Below are 24,236 nucleotides of genomic sequence, written 5' to 3'. Positions count from 1 at the left end.
AAAAAAAAAGGAAAAGTAGCTGGATGTGGTGGCACGTGCCTGTAGTCCCAGCTACTCAGGAGGCTGAGGCAGGAGAATTGCTTGAACCTGGGAGGTGGAGGCTGGAGTGAGCCAAAGTTGTGCCACTGCACTCCAGCCTGGAGACAGAGTGAGACTCGTCTCAAGAAAAAAAAAAAAAAAAAAAAAAAAAAAAAAAAAAGAAAGCAAGTAGAACTCAAGGAGGCTCTGTCAAGAAGCAGAAGCAGAATGCATGAGTGTCTTTTAGTGAAAGACTTGCCAGGACAGGGCTGCGATGGTAGCAAATCAACTCTAACCATTCCATTTTCTTTGCTTCACTCAATCTGGATTCAAGTTCTTGGTCAGAAGCATCTAATATACCAAGCATCGATCACAAGCCTTGGTTGTCAGAGCATGAAGTGAGAGACATGGGGTACTACCACTCAATAAGATTACAACACAAGAGAATTCCTCCAAATAGGAAGGGGTATTGGATGCTGGCGAGCAAAGACAACATAACAAATTCAGTTAACAGTTATTTAAGAAACAAATTCTTCATAGAGGGGTTAAATCATCAAGTTACTAGAGCTTAATGCCCATCCTTTAGGAGTTTTCAATTTCTTTAGCATTAACTATAAATCTTAAGCTACTTTCTGATCTATAATCTTCTCTTCAGAGCCAACTTATTAGGAATCTTCTATGAACACAGATGAATCAATCAGACCGCCAGATCAGGCTCTTGTGAAGTAAGCGTGTGTATGTGTATTCATGTTTTAGGAGACCAATCATTCTTTGGGAAATTTATAACATCAAGTTCCCAATGGGCAAAGCCAAGAAAGGAATTAGTGCTAAGGGCCAGCTGGAGCAGCCAGCTCAAGAAATATTCACCGTGTCTTTATTTTTATTTTCAGAGACAGGCTCTCCTTCTGTTGTCCAGGCTGGAGTGCAGTGGCACCATAAGAGTTTACTGTAACCTTGAACTCCTGGGCTCAAGCAATCCTTCTGAGTAGCTGGGACTATAAGCAAGCATCACTGCCTGCCCCTAGGTAATTTTTTTCTGTTTTTAATAGAGATGGGGTCTCACAGTGTTGGCCAGGTTGGTCTTAAACTCCTGGGCTCAAGCAGTCTTCTCACCTCAGCCTCCCAGTGTGTTGGGATTATAGGTGTGAGCCAGTGTGCCCAGCCCTCATCTTGCCTTTCTAACTTGAAGGACTCAAAGTTGAGCTAGCCAAGTGAAAGGCTCCAGAATGTAATTCTGGAGGTTATTATTATTATTTTTTGAGACAGACTCTCACTCCATCACCCAGTCTAGAGTGCAGCGGCATGATCTTGGCTCACTGCAACCTCCACCTCCCAGGTTCAAGTTATTCTCGTGCCTCAGCCTCCTGAGTAGCTGAGTTTACAGGCATGCGCTACCACACCTGGCTAATTTTTTGTATTTTTAGTAGAGATGGGGTTTCGCCATGTTGCCCAGGCTGGTCTTAAACTCCAGGCCTCAAGTGACTTACCTGCCTCGGCCTCCCAAAGTTCCGGGATTACAGGTGTGAGCTGAGGTCAACTACTCTTAAGTAAGGCATCCCATTGTTTCAACTGATAAATCACAACCCAGTGGTCCACTGAGTAGTAAACACTGAAAAAGAACTGCTGCTTCCCTCTCCACAGACTGTGCAAATTAAGAGTAATGCAATTATCAGTATCATGCTGAACATCTCCTTGGAAACAGCTAAAAATAGCACTTTGAGGAGAAAGTTGAACTATTTCCCAGCTGTGCCGAGACTGAAATGATGATCCCAGTACAAAGACTGGAGTTTTTTTCTGCTGAATATATTCTTTCTCCAAAGGATGACAGGCATATAGTACAATATTACTGGAATCCAAGGATAGATATGATAAATAGTGTATGGGTCTTCCTTAGCATGCTAGGTGCCAGAAGCACTCACACATACATGAGCCGGCAGCGCTGATATTCTGCAGCACTATCAGGGGAGTCTTTCCAGGTTCTGTTCTATGAACAGAAGCTTCTAATGTGGTTAAAGCCCTTACATACCTCCACAATGCCTTTTAACACATTCCAGAGAGGCCTCACAGGGAAATATCTGATCTTGAATTATACTTCTATAGAAATGGAAACCAAAGAAATTTTATAAGGCCCTTTACTCAGTACTTTCTTCTCCATCACTGAAAACTTAGGGGGAAATAGTGACATTATCCTGCATTGTAAATCATCAGAGGAACTGCCAAGGAAAGTCCCAAACAGACAACGCTCTCAACGAATGGAGCTTATTTGAAAAGTTACTACCACAACTGTAAACTTCTCAACTTGGTATTCAAAATTCATTACAACCTACACCAGTACAGCGCTTCACTGCTGAAAATCTGCTGTCACATACATTAGCTCATTTGTTTTTCAAGATAATTTTGAGAGGTGGACATGGAGGTCTTGACTCATTTTACAGATGAGAAAAATCAAGATTCAGAAATCTCTTGTTCACACTACATCAAGCTTCTGTTCCGACCTACTCAACCTATGCAACACAAGTCCTCTTTGCTAGACAGTCTGATATTGCTATTGTCTTTCAAAGCTCACTATGCTTTTCCCTCATCCCATTTGTTTGCTTATCTGTCCCCCATGTCCTTCCACGGAGCATCTCTTCCATATCCTCCTCCCAACTCTCTCACACCAAATTTTCTGTAGTTTTCAAAGTCTAGTACAAACCATAGCTCCTCCCTGGGGCCACCTTTTACTTCTTTTCCCACATTATCTTTCTTTGAATGCAGACTGTACATACTGCTTTTAGTTTTGTAATTCAATTCTGCCTTAGAGATTGTTTTAAATTATGAACACAACAAAAGCACTGCAAAAAATCTGGAGTGTTACTTAATGCTTAAATGGTTTCATGTGTTGTAGAGGGCTTTTTGGCCCTCAGACCTGGGCAGAAGAGGCTCTCGTCAAGGTCCCCCTCTTGTGGGCCCCACCCATATCCCATACGGCCCTTTTAAACTATGCTCCAGGTAACTGAGTTCTCTAGGATTTCCAGTTCAAGCCTTCCTAGCCCACTTCCAGAACCTGCATGGGTATTTTACCTGGGTTTATTTAACTTTGTTGCAGGTTTACGTAATATTCTGGGTGTAGTATTCTGTACTTTGCCTACCCTAGATCTGGCCATATCTCCAAGAAGTCCTAGATCAATTTTTACTTACTTACTTATTTAAGGACAGGGTCTCGCTTTGCCACCCAGGCTAAAGAGATCATGGCTCACTGCAGCCTCAACCTCCTGGGCTCAAGCAATCATCCCACTTCAGTTTCCTCAGTATCTGGGACCACAGGTGCATACCACCACGTCTGGCTATTTTTTTTTTTTTTTTTTTGGTAGAGATTGCGGGGGGTCTCACTATGTTGCCTAGACTGGTCTTAAACTCCTGGGCTCAAGTGATCCTCCCACCAGAGCCTCACAAGGTGCTGAGATTACAGGTGTGAGTCACCCCATTCAGCTGAGTCCTGGATTCTCTTAGTGTGGAACAGTGTTTAGAAACAAAGATCTGGTGTCAGTGTGTTCACTGTTACTAGGGTGTTACTGCTTTTAGGCCCTGTCAGTGAAGAAACCCAGGAAATACATCTTCAACAAAATGAAACCCTTATGAGTCCAAAGAACACATACAAGTGAAATCCAACAACAGAGGGTTCTTCCTCACATTCCTCCACAGTGAAAACTCTGGTTCTCAGAAGGGTGACTTTATTAATTTGCTCTATCCTACAATAAACAAGAGTTCCAAAATTACTATACAAATATCATTACCAACAATGAACCTACTATGTAAAAAGTTCAAGGTTTTGTTGCAGTCAGAGTCTGTGTCCAAAGTTAATGGAATTATCTTTTCTATATAATCAATTCATGATTGTTACGTAATTTGTTTCTGTTTATAGTCAATTTTAAGCTTTGTTTTTTTTTCTCATCCTTTCTGATTTAATTTTATTTTTTGAAAATAAAAAACATTATTTACACAGTTCAAAAATAGGTGGAATTTCTGATGTGGTGAAGTAAGGAGGTTGACAAAATCCTTTTCCTTAAAGCCAATTGTAAAACTGGACAGGCCAGGGACAGTAGCTCACACCTGTAATCCCAGTACTTTAGGAGGTCAAGGTGGGTGAACTGCCCGAGTCAGGAGTTTGGACCATTCTGGGCAACATGGTGAAACCCTGTTTCTAGCAAAAAGCCAAAAAAGTTAGCCATGTGTGGTGGTGCGCACCTGTGGTTTCAGCTACTCTGGAGGCTGAGGTGGGAGGATCGCCTGAGCCCAGGAAGTTGAGGCCATGATTGTGCCACTGCACTACAGCCTAGGCCACAGAGTGTGGCCTTGCTTCAAAAAATAAAAAGAATAAGTAAACTTGAAGTTGTATTGGAAGAAATTATCCAAGCAAAAAGACTGAAGAAAAATGAACAGGACCCTCTTGACATGAATGGAAGACCCAGAAGAAGGGAAGAAAGAGAAGAACAGAACAAATGTTTGAAGAAATAAAGGCTGATAACTTTAAAATTTTGATGAAAAACGTTAATCTAAAGATCCAAGAAGCTCATCTCAGTGAACCTCAAGTAGACTAGAAAGATCTACATCTGAGGACACCACCATGTCAAGAGTGATGAGAGATAAAGAGAAAATAAAGCCACAAGAGAAAAATGATAAAAGACAACAAGACTACTAATTTCCGACATCTCACCAGAAACAGCGGAGGGCAGAAGGCAGTGTAATGATATATTTAAAATGGTGAACAAGAAAAATTTTCAAGACAGATTATACATTTAACAAAACTACCTCAAGATGAAGGCAAAATAAAGACTTCCACAACGAACAAAGGGAATTTACTGCTGTGAAACCTGCTTCACAAAACATATTAAAGTCCTTCAGGCTGGAGGAAATGACAGTAGATGGTCACTCAAAACCACAGGAGGAAATGAAGAACACCAGAAATAGTAAGCAGATATAAGACTCTAACGTTATTTTCTCTCTTCTTTAACTTCTTTAAAAGACAAAAGATTATAAAATGACACTCAGTGGTTAGGTTTATAACATATATTGATATAATGTACATGACAATGATAGTTCAAAGTGGAGGAGAGGAAATGGAGCTATGCTAAAGCAAAGCTTCTATCAATACATTTCACTGAAAGTAAGTAGTATTAAACTAAAGTAGGGCTGGGCACAGTGGCTCCCGCCAGTAATCTCAGCACTTTGGGAGGCCAAGGCAGGTGGATCACTTGAACTCAGGAGTGTGAGAACAGTTTAGGCAATGGCAAAACTCCATCTCTACAAAAAATACAAAAATTAGCTGGGCATGGTGGTGTGTACCTGTAGTCCAGATACTCAGGAGGCTGAGGTGGGAGGATCACCTGAGCCCAGGGAGGTGGAGGCTGCAGTGATCCATGATTGCGGCCACTGTACTCCAGCCTGGGCAACAGAGTGAGACCCTGTCTCAAAACAAAACAAAAAAATTCCGAAAAACTAGACTATAAAAAGATGTGCATTACAATTCCTACAGCTACCATTAAGAAAATAGCTAAAAGTAAACATAGTTAATAAAATCCAAAGTATTATAATAGCATGCACAAAATATTATCTAATACAAAAAGAGGCAGTAAAAAAGAAACAGGAATAAAGAACACATGAGACTTGTAAAAGACAAATGACTAATGTAAATCCAACCATATAAATAAGCAGATTAAATATGAATGGACTAAACAACTCAAAGAGCAGAGATTATCACACTGGATTTAACAAGATTCAATCATAGGCTGACTATAAGATGCATACTTCACATTCAAAGACATATACAGTTTGAAAGTAAAAGTATAAAAAAAGACACTGTGTAAACAGCAACCTTAAGAGAAGTAGCTGAAGTACTATCAGACAAAACAGGCTTTAAGACAAGATATATTACTGGAGACCAAAAAAGGGGATATTTCATAATGGTAAAAAGGTCAACAAATTGGGAAAACATAACAATTACAGGTGTATACGTATCTAACAGCAGAACCATAAAACACATAAAGGAAAAACTGACTGAATTCAGACGAGAAACAGACAATCCAACAAAAGTTGAAGATTTCAATACCCCAATATCAGAAATTGCTTAAACAACCAGAGGTACAATACACACAGAAAAACATACAGAAATGTACCACTTAGTATACTGTTGCAAAATATATATTCACAAAACTACTATACAAATTAAGATAGAGAGCACTGCCAGAACCTCAGAAGCTTCCAGTGTACTCCTTTCTAAATTCTCTCACCCTGACATCCCTAGCCAAACAACTTTTCTTCATAACTTGAAGGAGTTAAATAATTGAGGTTGTCATACTTCTATAACATTCTGGAATGTACGCTTGCAACCTTTAGAAAACCAAGTATCTAAAAATGATTTTTAAGAGATCTTCTATGTTCTATTCTAGACCTGAAATATTTTATGGACTATGTTCATTGAATTTTGACTTAATAGCTATAGTTAACAGTTCCTGATTGCTCTTGTCTGCTAGTCATTTAATCCTTATGATCCCATTTTATGCCAAGGTAAATGATAGAGCTAGGAGAGATCTAACATTTCCAAGTTAATGTTTTTAGGTGAGGTGGTGCACACCTTAGTCCCAAGTACTTGAGGGACTGAGGTGGGAGAATCGCTTGAGCCCAGGAGTTGCATTGGCAACGAAGCTAGACCCTGTCTTTTAAACAAAACAAAGCAAAACAAAACAAAACAACAAAGTTCATGCTCTTAACTACAAGACCATACTGTCTTCCACAGGTGTGGAAATAAAGAATTGTTTGCAGAAGTAGAACTGAGTAACGCACAGAAACTGCTGCAAAAAGGTGAACACACAGAACTTATATGCTTCATAGTTCTAAAGAAAAAGTCACTTGTAATTCCCTTGGTGTCAAGAACTAGGGCATTTGAAAAGAGGATGACACTGCTCCAAAACATGTTATTTAGTTCCAGAGTTCTGATCTATAGTCATTTTGAGACCTATGTCAAAAATAAATCTCACTGGGTGTGGCAGCCCATACCTGTAATCTCAGCACTTCGGGAGGCCAAGGAGGGTGGACTGCTTGAGCTCAAGAGTTTGAGACCAGCGTGGGCAACACGGCAAAACCCCGTCTCTATTGAAAAACAAAAATTAGGCTGGGTGCAGTGGCTCACACCTGTAATCCCAGCACTTTGGGAGGCCAAGGCAGGTGGATCGCCTGAGGTCTGGAGTTTGAGACCAGCCTGGCCAACGTGGTCAAACCCCGTCTCTATAAAAAATATAAAAATTAGCCAGGTGTGGTGGCAGGTGCCTGTAATCCCAGCTACTTGGGAGGCTGAGGCAGGAGAATCACCTGAACCTGGGAGGCAGAGGTTGCAGTGGGCTGAGATTGCATCATTGCACTTCAGCCTGGGTGACACAGTAAGACTTCGTCTCAAAAACAAACAAAACAAAACAAAAAATAAAAATACAAAAATTAGCTGGGCATGGTGGCTCATGCCTGCAGTCCCAGCTACTCTGGAGACTGAGGTGGGAAGATCACTGGAGCAGGAAGTCGAGGCTACAGTGGAATTATGGAATCATGCCACTGCACTCCAGCCTGGGGGACAGAGCAAGACCTGGTCTCAAAAAACAAAGCAAAACAAAACAAAAACAAACCTTTTCCTCACTGAATCAAGGGCTTGGACCACAGGACTTAGGTTGTTCTATTATTATTATTATTACTTTTGAGGTGCTAGGATCACTTGAGCACATGAGTTCAAGATCAACCTGGGCAACAAAGCAAAACCCTGTGTCCTAACAAAAAAAAAAAAAAAAAATTAGCTGGGTGTGATGGCAAGTGCCTGCAGTCCCAGCTATGAGGGAGGCTGAGGCAGGAAGATCACTTGAGTCCAGGAGTTTGAGATGCAGTAAGCTATGATCATGCCACTGTGCTCTAGCTTGGGCTACTCTAGTCTCTCTTAAAAAAAAAAAAAAAAGACAAAGGAACTATCATCAACTAGAGAAAATCAAGGCGACATGAAAACTAAATGCAATGGGTCCTGAACAGAAAAGATGACGTTCATGGGAAATGTGATGAAATCTGAATAAGGTCTGTAGTTTATAGCATTGTAATAATGTTTATTTCCTGGTTTTGATAGCTGCACTATGGCTATGTAAGCTGTTAAAACTAGGGGAAGCTGGAATCTGTTTTTTGCTACTTTCTAAAAAATGTTATTTCAAAATAAAAGTTAAAATAGAACTCTCCACCTGGGAAATAATTTTTCTCTTTCAAGAGCTAAATACAGCCTCCAGTAAGGACTTGAAATTCCTACCTCAGTAATGACAGTTTTTTAACATACTTAACGGCACATAAAGTGCAGGCACTGTGCTAAAGTACACAGCACAGAGAAAGCTCCACCCATTGCTCCCTGACACTTACATGCCAACCAGAGTATACTGATAAAACACGAAACTACCTAAAATAAAAACGTAAGCATAGTTACACGTCTTCCTGGCTGAATTATAAGTTTCTTGACAGAGAAAACCATATTCTTCAAGAAAACTTCAGCCTGGGCAACATAGCAAGACTATGCCTCTACTAAAAATAAAAAAAAATTAGCTGGGCGTGGTGGCTCATGCCTGTAGTCCTAGCTACCTGGGAAGCTGAGGCGGAAGGATCACTTGATCCCTGGAGGTTACAATGAGCCATGATTGCGTCACTGCACTCCAGCCTGGGCAAGCAAAACCCTATTTAAAAAAAAAAAAAAAAAAAAAAAACAAAAAAAAAAAAAAAAAAATTGTCTTTTTTTTTTTTAGACAGAGTTTTGCTCTTTTGCCCAGGGTGGAGTGCAATGATGCAATCTCAGTTCACTGCAACATCTGCTTATCAGCCTCCAGTAAGTACAAGAGATTCTCCTGCCTTAGCCTCCTGAGTAGCTGGGATTACAGGCACATGCCACCACGCCTGGCTAATTTTTTTGTATTTTTAGTAGAGATGGGGTTTCACTTTGTTGGTCAGGCTGGTCTTAAATTTGACCTCAGGTGATCTGCCCGACTCGGCCTCCCAAAGTGTTGGGATTACAGGCGTGAGCCACCGCACCAGGCCAATTTTGTCTATTAATTGCAGGTACTAACAAATGTCTGCTGAACGAATAACTCAATTTCTAGAATTACTCTGAATCTATAGCATATGTGGGTTAATTTTCATTTAACTAACAAAGAAATAAGGGTGGAAACTATTACAAGTGTCCTTTCTGAATAAAATTAGCAAATCAAGGATATAAACATTATAAACTGCTTTGCATAAAGAAGACAAATTACTTTAAATGCTAGTTAGGATGAAAAATGGTACACTAATATTGCTAAGTGAAGACTCTTCCTGTAAAGCAAATATCCATGACTTGGCTATAATCTTACCTTGTCATTTCCTATTTACTAACATAGTACTCCTATCTGCTTAGATTACCCAAAGATGCCTGATTCCATGGCTGTGTAACTCATTCAATGAGCTAAAACTCATAATACTTAGTATGTAGCCAGACATTGTGCTAAGAGCTTCAAATGGATTGATTCACTTGCTTAAAATATTAGAAGTAGCTTGAATTTAATTTTTTAATGGACAACAAAAAAACCACCCTTCAAAAAACCCAAAAATCCAAGCTACAGAACTTCAACTGATATAATTTAAAATCCTGGGGTAGCAAGGCAAAATGTTAGACAGTGCTCCTCTAGTCTCTTATAAATAAACCACTCTTACAATGCAGTGGCTGAGTAGGGTATTTCTTTTACTTTAGGTCAGTGAATACAACATAAACACACTTGACTTGGAGCTTACAAGTGTATATCCCACCTATCATTATTAAATAGTAAAAACTTGCATGAAATACATTTAAACAATAATCTCATATTTAAATAATCCTACGGTAGGCATGTGCTCAACAGACAAATGGATAAAACCAAGACTGTCGCTCCAGCAAGCTTATGTCCATATTATAAATCTATCAGCAGCTCTCTGCTGCCCTCTGCAGTTTTGTGAGGTAATTGCTACAAAATAAAACAGCATACACTTTACGCCAAGCACAGTACCCAAGAATCACAGTACCCAGAGATCAATCGCTGGAGTAAAAGAGAGAGTAAAGAGAGCTACATACTTGGTCAATTGCTGGAAAATGGAGGCAAATGCAACAAAACCTTCTGCTTTAGTCTTATGTAGGTGGGACGAGAAAACTACACTTGGAATGCAAATATTGGAACGGCTAGGGACACCACTTCTACAAATTATTCTGAAGGGAATTCCTTATCATTAAAAAAATAAGCTTTTGGTTTTGTCTTCTTTGAAATCAGATATCACTTGCTTTACATATATAAAGACATATCTGTTCTTTCCACAAGTCACCTTTACAGGTCCTCTAGGGAGGCATGAGGGAAGAATCTTTAGATCTAAGCCACAGTTAGAAACTGCCTCTCAGTAGGTATTATCCTTCTGAGGAAAAAATGACTGATCTATGAGGAATTAATCTTGGAAACAGTCCCTTGTTTCTTAAATCAGAAAATTCTATTTCCCAAAACACAATTTAATAGAAATAAATTTTCTGTCAGGACTGCTTAAATTCGGCCCAACAAGTTGTTTTTAGACCTTGATCAACAGATGTGGGTAAAAGAAAACCTCCCATTCAGTTCTTCCGATGTTGGATGCAGTCAATGTACGGGTTAGGTCAATACTTCTTGTTTTGGAAGCTCAGTCATCTGCGTCCATCTGGATCTGTTTCCCACGGGGTGGCCACAGTTCTTCCTATATTGAAATTACCTGGGAGGCTTGCTAATAAAGCAGATGCCTGGTTGTGGCCTCACAGGTGTGTGGTATCAGACACTTCTCAGGCTTTGCATGGTTAATACATTTCCTGTGATGCTTAGGCACGACAAAGTCTGGAAACCACTGATCTACACAAAGTGACCTTTCTTAATAAACACAGGAAATACTGAATGCCATTTTAATTTTCTACCAGCAAATAATGTAAACATACATTATTTATTAAGTGACCTTTCTTAATAAACACAGGAAATACTGAATGCCATTTTAATTTTCTACCAGCAAATAATGTAAACATATCTCACTAACTTTCAAATATTTTAGAGCAGCGGTCCCTAACCTTCTTGGTTCCAGGGACTGCTTTTGTGGGGACCATTTTCCACGGACCAGGGTCGTGGGGAGGGGTGTTCGTAATGATTCAAGCATATTACATTTATTGTGTACTTTATTTTTATAATTATGACACTGTAATATATAATCAAATAATTATACAATTCCCCATAACGTAGAATCAGTGGGAGCCCTGAACTTGTTTTCCTGCAACTAGATGGTCCCACCTGGGGGTGATGGGAGACAGTGATAGACTATCAGGCATTAGATTCTCATAAGGAGCCACAATCTAGATCCCTTGCATGCGCAGTTCACAATAGGGTTCACGAGCCCACGAGAATCTAGTGCCACCACGGATATGACATGAGGCGGAGCTCAGACAGTAATACAAATGATGGGGAGTGGCCGTAAATATAGATGAAGCTTCGCTCACTAGTTTGCTGCTCACTTCCTGCTGTGTGGCTGGGTTCTTAACAGGCCACAGGCTGGTACTAGTACATGGCCAGGGGTTGACGACCCCTGTTTGAGAGCAAGCAATCCTTATTTCCTCTGGTTTAAACTCAGGATCAGGCCAGGCAGGGTGGTTCATGCCTGTAATCTCAGCACTTTGGGAGGCCAAGTGAAAGGGCCTCTGCAAAAATAAAAATAAACAAAATTGGGATCGGAAATCTAAGTTCCTTCCAGGATTTGATTTAATCGTTTGTACACAGCATTAAGTTCAACAGTGGTAACTCTATAAGAAGTTGGTAAAAATGACTACCTTAGTTCCAAAAGATGTCCATTAGAAATGAAAGAAAAGGAGGCTGAGGCGGGTGGATCACTTGAGGTCAGGAGTATGAGACCAGCCTGACCAACATGGTGATATGTGATAACCCCATCTCTACTAAAAATACAAAAATTAGCCAGGTGTGGTGATGGGCACCTGCAATCCCAGCTACTCGGGAGGCTGAGGCAGGAGAATCACTTGAACCCAGGAGGCAGAGGTTGCAGTGAACCAAGATCATGCCACTGTACTCCAGCCTGGGCGAGAGGGTGAAACTCCATCTCGAAACAAAAAACAAAACAAAACAAAAAACCAAAAGAAAACAAGAAATGAAAGAAAAGGAGGCAGGAGGCAGGGCGCGGTGGCTCATGCCTGTAACCCCAGCACTTTGGGAGGCCAAGGTGGGTAGACCACGATGTCAGGAGTTTGAGACCAGCCTGGCCAATATGCTGAAACCCAGTCTCTACTAAAAATACAAAAATTAGCTGGGTGTGGCGGCACACACCTGTAGCCCCACCTACGCGGGAGGCTGAGGCAGAAGAATCACTTGAACCCAAGAGGCAGAGGTTGCAGTGAGCAGGGATAGCACCACTGCACTCCAGCTTGGGTGACAGAGCGAGACTCCGTCTCAAAAAAAAAAAAGAAAGAAAGAGGTGCAGCACACCAACATGGCACAAGTATACATATGTAACAAACCTGCACGTGTACCCTAGAACTTAAAGTATAATAATAATTAAAAAAAAAAAAAGAAAGAAAAGGGAAACAACAAAATCAGAAAGGTTGCTCACGGAGTTAACAGGACTATGCAGGCCACTATGGAAGAAGTTACTGAAAACTTTTTGGAAGCAATCAAGAGAGTATTCCCTGCAAACACATCCACAGCCACAACATTGATTAGATTATGAAAATGATGCAATAAGGTGGCAGAAATGTGGAAATCCAAAAGATTAAGTAACGTGGAATTTAGGAAAAATGACAGAGGGAAGAGACTAAAATATAACTTCTGTTCTAAACTGAGACTTCTAAGCTTTGATAATGGTTCCTAAAGAGAAAATGACCTTAAAGAACAATCCTTAAAATTTTCAGAGCCTAATGTTTAAAAATCCCAGATCCCATGCATTCTGAATCCATGTTCACCATGCGACAGACTTTTGGATCCCTTATGTGTATATGTAAATGAATACCATTTGCAAACCACTAGTGAAAGGCAGCAAACCTACTGAAATGACTAAATCTGCATTTTGGCTTACAAATGAAAATGTTCGTTTGCAGGAAAGAATTAAATCACCAGAACCTGGATGAGTTCAAAGTTCCTTTATCTTCTTCATATTAATAAAGGCCACCACCATCCATCCAGTAGCTGAAGAAAAGGAATCATTCTAAAGTCTCACTCCATTCCTCCAATCGAATCCACTGCAATGTGTGGTCAGCTTTACCTCTGAAATACATCCCGAAATCATTCATTTCTCTTCAGATCCACAGTTCAAGCTACTATTATCTTTGCCCGGGCTACTGCATTAGAGCCTAACTGGTCTCAAATGTTCCATTCATGTCCCTCCTCTATCCTTATACCCCTCCATTCTCTGTATAAGAACTGAATTCTCTTATTAAAATGTAAATAACTCCTGTCTCTCCCTGGCTTAAAATTATCCACCTGTTTCCTTCTGCACTTGGAACAAACTTCAAATTCTTTACCATGGCTTAGGAACTGTTCCATAATCAGACCCTTGCCTACTATCAGCCCACTCTCTTCCTTAATCATTATGCTTCAGCCATAGGCTCTTCCACTCCTTGAACATGTCAAAACACCAAGGTTGTTGTTACTTTAGGGCTTTATTCAACTGCTCTCTTTGTCTGCAATGCTTGCCTCTCAGACGGTCACACACTTGGCTGCTCCCAGTGCCACCCTCCCCCAGGCTCTGCTGAAAGGCCACCTCTTCAGAGAGGCTTTCCTGACCAGCCAATCTAAAGCAGGTCTCTCCATCTGTCTTAGTCCACTCAGGGTGCTATAACAAAATAACACAGACTGGGTAATTTATAAATAATAGAAATTTATTTTGCACAGCTGTAGGGGCTGGAAATGCCAAGAGCAAGGCACTAACAGATTTGGTGTCTGGTAAAGGGCATGTTCTCTGATTCAACATGGTGCCTTCTTTCTGCATCCTCACTTGGTGAAAGGGGAGTAGAAGGGCCCAACAGGTTCCCTCAAGTCTTTTATTGGTATACTTTATAAGGATACTGATTCTTCTAATCACCTTCTAAAGGCTCAACCTCTTAATACTACACAGCAAGGATTAAGTTTAACATGAATTTTGGGGAAAAACATTCAAACCATAGCACCATCCTTCCAACCCAACCCTGCATCACTTCATCTTAAGATTTTGTCCTAATTCCCCAATGAGAGAACAGAAACCCTCTCTGTCTTGTTCACCACTGTATCCCTCAGGGCCTCAAACAATGCCTGGTGTGTGGAAGAAATGCAAATATTACTTGAATAAATGTGATAAAAAAATTTCTGTAACTTGTAAGGCCAATTATTGGCTCTCATGGGGGAGATAAAGACGCTATTCATTCAATAGCTATTTAATGGAGGAAGACTGTGTAAAGCCCATGACAGTGGTCCTCAAGTCTCAGCATGTGCATATGAATTACCTAGGAAATTTACACATGAGGCCTAAGAAACTGCACTGTGACAAGCAGTCCATAAAAGGCGATTTTCTTATAGAATCAATACCAGCATTCTGCAGTATGTGCCATAGGTCCTAATACTATAAACACTCGCTATGGTCTGAATGTGTCCCTCCAAAATTCATGTGGAAACCTAATCCCCATTGTGTTGGTATTAAGAGGTGGGGCCTTTTGGGATGGGATTAAGTCATAAGGGCTCCATCCTCATGAATGGATTAGTGTCCTAATAAAAGAGGTTGAAGGGAGCTGCCCTGCCCCTTCCGCCACGTAAGAACACAAATGGTGCCATCTGTAAGGAACAGGCCCTCACCAGACACTGAAATTGCTGGCACCTTGATCTTGAACTTCTCAGCCTCCAGAATTACGTATTCATTTATTTATTTATTTTTTGAGACGCGGAATCTTGCTCTGTCGCCGAGGCAACTCCTGCATGCCAGGAGTGCAGTGGCGTGATCTCGGCTCACTGCAAGTTGCGCCTCCCAGGTTCATGCCATTCTCCTGCCTCAGCCTCCCAAGTAGCTGGTACTACAGGCACCCGCCACCTCGCCCGGCTAATTCTTTGTATTTTTAGTAGACACAGGGTTTCACCGTGTCAGCCAGGATGGTCTCGATCTCCTGACCTTGTGATCTGCCTGCCTCGGCCTCCCGAAGTGCTGGGATTACAGGCATAAGCCACCGCACCCGGCAATAAATTTCTATTATTTATAAATTATCCAGTCTAAGGTATTTTGTTATAGCAGCTCCAACACACTAAGATAGCATTTTTTGTATCATAATGTTATTATTGCAATTCTTGTCTGCTGCTACATCTGTCCTTCACCTTAGCCAAGCCTCTCGGAACCAATTATTTGCTTCACATACCTAGTACATCTCAAATGTTAGCTAAAATTTCACTCCTATGGGTAGTCATGTCTACATTTAAGCTTTCACAAACAGTTAAGATTCACTGCTGAAATAAACACACAAATACACTATACTCCCATTGAGAGCTTTTCCTGCTTTTTACCAAATCTTAACTGCTTTCTTCCTCAATTACTCTTGATTTATGAGTTCTGCTGAGAAGTGACACTGTACTTGAGCCTAAATTATCTTCTCAGCCACAGGACAAGTGAGGTTAGCTTGATTAACAGACTTTGGCTATTGTTATTTGGTTGTGTCCACAAGAAGCCTTTAATAATACATAGACTCTATACGGAATAGCACTTCTTTCCCAAATCCTCAGGGGTCGGCTTTATGTGCTTTTGTGGTAGGGCATACACTTTGGTTGTAAAGTAATCAATTTTTACTTATTTATATTCTTAAAATGGTATAATGGAATATAGGCTTACTGTAAAAAAAGCAAATATTACAAAATTGTATTACATATAAATTAAAATTCCCTAATAATCGCACCTCTCAAAAGTTACTGCTTACACTTTGGTGTATACCCTTCAAATTTATATGTATAAACATACTTTCACATAGGTTTAGTTTAACTTAAAAGAAATCATCACTGTTGTATAACCTGATTAATTAATTTGACATTACATTACAGGCAGCTTCCCATGTCAATACCTATGATTCATCTTTAAAGAATTTTTCAAAAAATTATTTATTTATTTATTGAGACAGAGACTCACTCTGTCACTCAGGTTGGAGCGCAGTGGCGTGATCTTGGCTCACTGCAGCCTCCGCCTCCTAGGTTCAAGCAATTCTTGTGCCTCAGCCTTCTAAGTAGCTGGGACTACAAGTGCACGCCACCACACCTGGCTAATTTTTGTATTTTTAGTAGAGATGGAGGTTCACCATGTTGGCCACGCTGGTCTTGAACTCCTGGGCTCAAGTGGTCTGCCCACCTTGGCCTCCCAAAGTGCTGGGATTATAGACATGAGCCACTATGCCCGGCCAAGATTTATCTTTAACAACTGCATTGTATACTACATAAATATAACAACAAAATTTAAATAATACTCTGGGAAGAACATATTTTTCTCTCCTACTATACACTCCCAATAGTTCTGACAACAGATGAGAGTTTTCTTCCACACTAAACAATTCTCCAGCGGACACCAACTGGGTGTCCTATAATTCAATTCGGTTCTGTCACTATCTCCAGGTAGCCAGTGTCTGATCCCACAGGTTAAGAGCTCAGTCTCACAAGCCTGGCCCCACTTCAGACACTAATCACAAGTCCCAGGTTGTGACCTGTGATTCCGACTGAATGGTTAGCACAGGATTCTAACCACCCTGTCCTTGGGTTCAATAATTTGCTAGACTGGGTCACAGAACTCTGGGAAACACTTTACTTACACTTAGCAGTTTATTATAAAGGATATTATGAAGGATATAGGACAGCCAGGTGAAGAGACACACAGGGAAAGGCAGAGGGAGAAGAGGTACAGAGCTGCCCTGCTCCCTCTGGGTGCCATCCTCTTAACACTTCCATGTGCTCATCAACCTGGAAGCTCATCAGATTTCTTGTTCAGGAGTTTTTATAAGCCAGGCATAGCAGCTCACACCTGTAATCCTACCACTTTGGGAGGCTGAGATGGGAATATTGCTTGAGTCCAGGAGTTCGAGACCAGCCTGGGCAACACAGTGAGACCTCATTTCAAATACAAAAACATTTAGCCAGGTGTGGTGGAGGGTGCCTGTGGTCCCAGCTACTTGGGACACTGATGCAGGAGGACAGCTTGAGTCCAGGAGGTTGAAGGCTGCAGTGAGCTATGATCGCACCTCTGCAATCCAGTCTGGGCAACAGAGTGAGACCCGGTTCAAAACATAAAAAGAAAAAAGTTTTAATGGAGCTTAATCTCCAGCACTCACCCTCCTCCTTTCCTGGATTTCAGTAGGTGGTGCCAAAAGTTCCAACCCTCCAAACCTCTAATCACTTAGTCTTTTTGGTGACTGGCCCCATCCTTAGGCTATTGATAGGCCATACCCTAAAAGTTATCTCGTTAGGATGAACTCAGATGTTATCAAAAGGGGTACATTAAGAATAACAGAAGAGCCCGGCGCGGTGGCTCAAGCCTGTAATCCCAGCACTTTGGGAGGCCGAGATGGGCGGATCACGAGGTCAGGAGATGGAGACCATCCTGGCTAACATGGTGAAACCCCATCTCTACTAAAAAATCCAAAAACCTAGCCAGGCGAGGTGGCGGGCGCCTGTAGTCCTGGCTACTCGGGAGGCTGAGGCAGGAGAATGGCGTAAACCCGGGAGACGGAGCTTGCAGTGAGCTGAGATCTGGCCACTACACTCCAGCCTGGGCGATAGAGCGAGACTCTGTCTCAAAAAAAATAAAAAAATAAAAATAACAGAAGATACACTATCAGAAAATTCCAAGGGTTTTAGGGGCTCTGTAACAGGAACCAGGGACAAAGACCAAATATATTTACTATACTACAAATACCCTATTTAATACTGTCTAGCTTTCCAAAATTATGAATGCTGCTGCAACACATCTATGTACATAATTTTGTGTGTATTTCTAATAATTTCCTTGAAATAAATGGCTACAAAAAAATCAGGGTTAATGCTGTCATGTCCAATATGGTAGTTACTAGCCACATGTGACGATTTTATTTTAAAATTATTTATGTATTCATTTTGAGACAAGTTCTCACTCTGTTGCACAGGCTGGGGTGCAGTAGCGTGATCATGGCTCGCTGCAGCCTCAACTTCCCAGGCTCCAGGGATCCTCCCACCTCAGCCTCCTGAGTGGTGGGGCTATAGGCTTGTGCCACATGTGGTTATTTTATTTTATTTTAAAGGCTTTAAAAAATTTTTTAATTAAAAAAAATTTTTTTTGGAAAGACAGGGTCTCACTCTGTTGCCCAGGCTGGTCTCAAACTCCTGGGCTCAAGTGATCCTCCAGCCTTAGCCTCCCAAGTGCTGGGATTATAGGAATGAGCCACTGTGCCTGGCCTGTGTGACTATTTATTTATTTTCTGAGATGGAATTTCGCTCGTCTCCCAGGCTGGAGTGCAATGGCGCAATCTCGGCTCACTGCAACCTCCATGTCCCGGGTTCAAGCAATTCTCCTGCCCCATCCTCCTGAGTGGTTGGGATTACAGGAGCCTGCCACCAGGCCCAGCTAATTTTTTTTTTATTTTTGGCAGAGATGGAGTTTCACTATGTTGGCCAGGCAGGTCTCGGGTCGAACTCCTGATCTCAGGTGATCCGCCTGCCTCAGCCTCCCAAAGTGCTGGGATTATAGGTGTGAGCCACCCCATGTGACTATTTAAATTAATTAAAATAAAATACAGTTTCTCAGCCATAATAGCCATATTTCAAGTGCTCAACAGCCTGATGTAGTCAGCAGCTACCATACTGCATGGTGAAGGATGTAGAACATTCCTATCATTGTAGAGGAGTCTATTGATAGCCCTATCTAAAGAAATGTTCACATAAAAATTTGGTATGTGTCCCATGAAGTGACATAACAATTTACATTCCCAACATGAGTATATGAGTTCCAGCATCCTCTCCTTGTCAACATCAGATCAATGTTCTGATCTGATAGATGAGACATAATGTTTTAGTTTGTATTTTTTATTATTATTAATGAGGCTGAAAGTCTTTTCACATTTTTTTGCCATTTATGTTTTTTTAAATCATTGTTGAACTATCTGAACTTTAATCTATTTTAAAAGATTCAAATATAATACTATCCTGTCCCTGATGAGCTATTAAAGCCAAACCATATATGCAGAAGACATTTCTTCATCTGTTTTGCTGGCTTCTTGAAAATTTCGGAAAGATATTTATCAAAATAGCATAAAAACAGCTAATAGATTAGTACCACAGTTAGCTGAAGGCAATTTGTACTCTCATAGATTATTTCCTTAAAGTAGAGTTAGTGGCTTACATTTCTCTAAATAACAGGACTAGCACTGCTGTATGTTACTGTTATGAGATATTCTTATAAATTTCAAATTAGCTATAAAAACACTTTGATATATAAATAGAAAATATTTATGTTTTAAACATGAATACTACTGTCTGATTATATTTATATGAAAGTCTGGAACAGGAAAAAAACCACCTATGAGACAGGAATCAGAAGAGTGGTTAACCAGAGACTGGTGTGGTTGGGAAAGGAACGACTGATACAGCACACAAATGGAGTTTCTGACATGATGGAAATGTTCTCTATCTTGATAGAAATGTGAGTTACGCAGGTGAATACAACTGTCAAACTCATCGCATTCTACACATGAGAACTGATATACTGTTTCACTAAATTATAACTCAATTTTTAAAAGCAGCGAAAAAAGTGAAAGTATTGTTCTACTTAGAATATGACTTACAGGCAATAAAAATAATTATCCTGGCTAGGTGTGGTGATTCACGCCTGTAATCCCAGCACTTTGGGAGGCTAAAATGGGAAGATAGCTTGAGCCCAGCAGTTGGAGACCAGCCTGGGCAACGCGGTGAGACACTGTCTCTACCAAAACACCCATAAAAATTAGCCAGGTAGGGTGGTGCATGCCTGTTGTCCCAGTTACTCAGGAGGTTGAGGTGGGAGGATCCACTTGAGCCCAAGAGGTTGAAACTGCAGTGAGCCGTGATCACATGACTGTACTCCAGCCTGGATGACACAGCGAGATCCTGTCTTCAAAAAAAAAAAAAAAAAAAAAAAAATCCCAAAAGTATTTATAGAACTGAAAGTATGATTTTCTGGCCTAGGAGACACAAAACAGGCTTTACTAAATTAGAGGTGGGGATCAGACTTTGTGACACCTTGAGCCAAACCATTCAACTGTCAAATCCAGAGGGCACTAGAAAATTAATTTAATTTTAGGGCAAAATATATTAAGGTATCAGAAAAGCATTGCTATCTTTTTAACATAGATGCATAATCAGTGTTTCTAAAAAGCCTGAAACCTGCTATAATGTTATGGAGCAGTACTTAATTTTTTTGAGCTGTATTTGCTGTGATAGTTTATGAACTTGGCTCATTTTTGCCCTTTTTCCTCCTGTTCTGGTGGCGCACACTAGCACAAAAGCGAACACGTTCACATGAAAGCTAACTGATTTGATGATGAAAAGTGTCTAAGGAGACAGTGAAAGAGAAGATGCTCCTTCCCACCCCAGGCTACCTTCCCACCCCCACTGTTAGGCTTAGGCTGAACATTTATTGTCTCAACTCATTACCAATGTATCACAACCTGTTCAGTGAGTGAGCTCGTTAGTGGCATAAACTACAATCTCATTCACGTTCTTTGTAGACAAACTGAAGCTATTACAGTAACTCTTCAGAAACTAACTTGCTTGTGCAATCAGAAGGAGGTAGGACAGCAGGACTTCAGTCTCCAAAAGTGAAGGCTTGCTCAGTTAACGGTGTGGCCCCAGAGCAAAGAAACAGGAGATTGTACATTTTATTAGTCTATCTGCTTTGTAGGAAGACAGATGTTTTTGTTACTACATTCTACATTACACTCTGGCTTTGGAATCAAACAGATTTGATTTGAGAATTAGTTTTGCAATTCATCAGGCATTTGATCTTCGGCTAATTACTTCACCACTCCAAGTTGTTTCCTTAGGGGAAATAACAGTATATATTTCATAGGCATGTTGTGAGGATTAATGAAAACACAAGTAAACATTTTAAGTCAGCGGACGGCACATTGTAGGCATTCAACAAACGATAGCTAGCTATAATCATACACAATTCTGTTCCTGAAGACCTCCGCAACCAAAACTCCACCAAGATATTCAGGCAGTCATATTTTGCTAACAAGGGATTAGCATAAACAGGAAATGTTCATAAACATAAATGTAGCATAAACATAAAAATGTTCATTACAGAAATTTCAGCAGCCAACCACAGAAAAGGTTATAACAGAAAACTAAAAAGCATATATACATTTTGAAAATAAACAAAAAGACTGTTATGTTACAGACTCCTGAAGTACAAGATGAACATAACTCAAGGTTCACAGAAAATAATGAAAATTTCTTTGCTAAGCAGACACACTCTGTTTCCCTGTCATGCCACCGATTTATCTCAGATCCAACACTACTAAAGCCATAAAAAGACAAAGGGGCAAGTTATTGTTTACCACAGATGAGGTGGTCTACAATACAGTATAGATCACATTTTAAAATGCAGTGTAAGTGGCAGCTCTTGCACAATAAATAAAATAATTTACCTGTTTCTCTTCATCCGACATGTTTTTTTCCAGTTCTATTAGGTATTCTTCATCTAGTTCAGAGGAATTCACATCTTCATTAGATTTGTTCTCTATCTTGTCCGCTCCTGGCTCCTCCTCAAATGAGGCACTGCAATCATGAAAACACTCCTCTTCTCCCTGGTCCTCCTGGAGATGGGCCTCATCATCCCTGAGCAGCTTACTCTGGGAATGCTGACTTTTGGGATCAGGAACTGGAAGACCAGCACACTCGGCTTCCTGAGTATCTGTAACCTTCAAACCATTCAACAGATCCTCTGGAACCCTACAGTTCTCTGACTTCTCCCCCATGCTGTCCAGTGAGGGAGGTGACGCTAAAGCTGGGGGGTAAACAAAACAAAACAACTGCTATGTAATGGTGCTTATATTTTTAAAAGTTCTCTTTTAAACCTAAACAAACCTCTGCATTACAGCCAAAAAACACACCGTAACTTCCTTTCACTGGAATTCATTATTTAAAAATATAGATTATAAGTAAAATAATGTCAAATGTCATTTTAACTGAGACCCCTTCCTGATCAAATCTGGTACTAGACTTTTTTTTTTTTTTTTTTTTTTGAGACGGAGTCTCACTCTGTCACCCAGGCTGAAATGCAGTGGCGCGATCTCGGCTCACTGCAACCTCTGCGTCCGGGTTCAAGCGATTCTCCTGGCTCAGCCTCCCGAGTAGCTGGAATTACAGGCACCTGCCACCGCGCCACCGGCTAATTTTTGTAGTTCTAGTAGAGACGGGGTTTCACCATCTTGGCCAGGCTGGTCTGGAACCCCTGACCTCGTGATCCATCCGCCTCGGCCTCCCAAAGTGCTGGGATTACAGGCGTGAGTCAGCGCGCCCCGCCCAGAACTTCTAATAAGCAACAAAAGAAGCCGTTTTTAATGTGACTCTTCTATATTCCACCGTTCGCGTTGTTTGGATAGCAAAAATTACGCAGAAAGTAAAACAGTGACAAGAAAAAGGAAGCAGCCCTAATCTTCATTCAGAATGAATAACCAAGGCACGAGTAAGAAATTATGGTCCGTCTTTTCAGCACCACCACAGGAAACCCAAGAATACGTTTCTAGTGTACCTCAAAATAAAATCCGTGCCCAAACTGTGATCACTTTAACCCAAATGCGTGTAGTAGAGCCCCCGCAGCTTACAGTGGAAGGGGAACCTTCGCGCAGGTGACCCGAATCAGAATCACCATGGGGGTCAGAGTCAAGCATCAGAAAGGGTGACTCTGAACCCTAGCTGCCCAAGAGAACACTAGAGATTTAGAAAATACCACTGCTCAGACCCTAACCAAACTCTGATTTATTAGTGTGGCGTCAAGCAAGGGCATCAGAGTGTTTTTTGTTTTTTTTGTTTTTTTTTTATCCCAGGTGATTCTGACGTGCAGCCAATTGCGAACCACTGCTGTAGAAGCTGAGTCAGAGCATCAGCAGCCCAGATATTTGCAAAAATTTGCTAGAGATTTGCAAAAATGTAAATTGCTCTAGTCGCAGCAAAATCACGCCAACGACCCTTGTGTCACGGCAAGAGTCTGAATTCGCCCTAGTATGTTCCAAGAAAACTTAAAAACCAGCAAGACCTTAATACGGAGACTTCGCCTCCACAGCAATGTCTTATTTCTCTTGGCTCCCAGGTCTACTGGAAGAACACAGGAGTCTGAGCTCCTAGGGTTAGGGAAGCGACGCCTCGTGCTTCCAGCAGATTATTCCCTAGCTTCGTTCCTCACAGCCAAGACGCTTAGACCCACGGGGTTACTCACAACCTCACAGCTTCTCCAGTCTCCACCTTCTTAGCCTCTGAGATCTTCTACTTCCGCTCAGTCAGGTGCGCTTCCGTCGATGACGACTAATAGCGCCGCTGTCGGCAAAGCATCTTGGGAAATGTAGCGAAACTCTCAGGGAGGAAAGGCATGGTCGCTGTGTGACGTCATTGTACGGCGTGACATTTGAGAGATGGTTGCCATCTTGGGTTACGGCAAGACTTCGCGTTACTCTGCAGAAGAGAAAAAAGGACAAAAGGAAGTATGTCTCTGTGGTGTTCGTTTCACTATTTATTTATTTATTTATTTATTTAATTTTTTTGAGACACAGTCTCAGTCTGTCGCCCATGCTGGAGTGCAGTGGTGCAATCACAGCCTCCACTGACTGCAGCGTCAAACTCCTCGGCTCAAGCGATTCTCTTGCCTCAGCCTTCCGAGTAACGGGGGCCACAGGTGCGCGCCACCACGCCCAGCTAATTTTTTGTATTTTTAGTAGAGACGGAGTTTCACTATGTTGCTCGGACTGGTCTTGAACTCTTGGGCTCAAACGATCCTCCCTCTCGGCCTCCCAGAGTGCTGGGATTGTAGGCGTGAGCCACTGCGCCCGGCCCTTTTTTATTTTTTAAGGGCTAGCCAAGTCAAACAGTGGGAGTAGAGAGGAAACAAAAAGATCTGTAACTAGTTGTGATCACCACTGCACTCAGACTAACCTCAATAATATATATATA

At 41.2% G+C, this 24,236-nt stretch overlaps 2 protein-coding genes across 4 annotated transcripts in view; both read right to left on the bottom strand.

Moving 5' to 3' along the window:
• Positions 1-23,602, bottom strand: part of TTC1 (tetratricopeptide repeat domain 1) — a 58,107-nt gene extending 34,505 nt beyond the window's left edge. The window contains exons 1-2 of one of the 3 annotated variants that reach the window (XM_017885723.1): positions 23,509-23,602; positions 21,719-22,077 (exon numbers count right to left, since the gene is read on the bottom strand). In XM_017885723.1, coding sequence (XP_017741212.1) covers positions 21,719-22,048 — 330 coding nt within the window. In that variant the 5' untranslated portion in view covers positions 22,049-22,077; positions 23,509-23,602. The other 2 variants (XM_017885724.1, XM_017885725.1) reach the window with 2 other exon arrangements.
• The window catches only part of ADRA1B (adrenoceptor alpha 1B), a 96,592-nt gene continuing 95,870 nt past the window's right edge, over positions 23,515-24,236 (bottom strand). Inside the window, exon 2 of the mRNA XM_017885721.1 lies at positions 23,515-23,741. Coding sequence (XP_017741210.1) covers positions 23,737-23,741 — 5 coding nt within the window. The 3' untranslated portion in view covers positions 23,515-23,736. The remainder of the gene's footprint in view (positions 23,742-24,236) is intronic.

This window comes from Rhinopithecus bieti, unplaced genomic scaffold (assembly GCF_001698545.2).
Source record: "Rhinopithecus bieti isolate Rb0 unplaced genomic scaffold, ASM169854v2 scaffold_15146, whole genome shotgun sequence".
NCBI classification, from domain to species: Eukaryota; Metazoa; Chordata; class Mammalia; order Primates; family Cercopithecidae; genus Rhinopithecus; species Rhinopithecus bieti.
The sequence above is the reverse complement of the archived record's forward strand: the minus strand, read 5'-3'. Positions and strand labels throughout refer to the sequence as shown.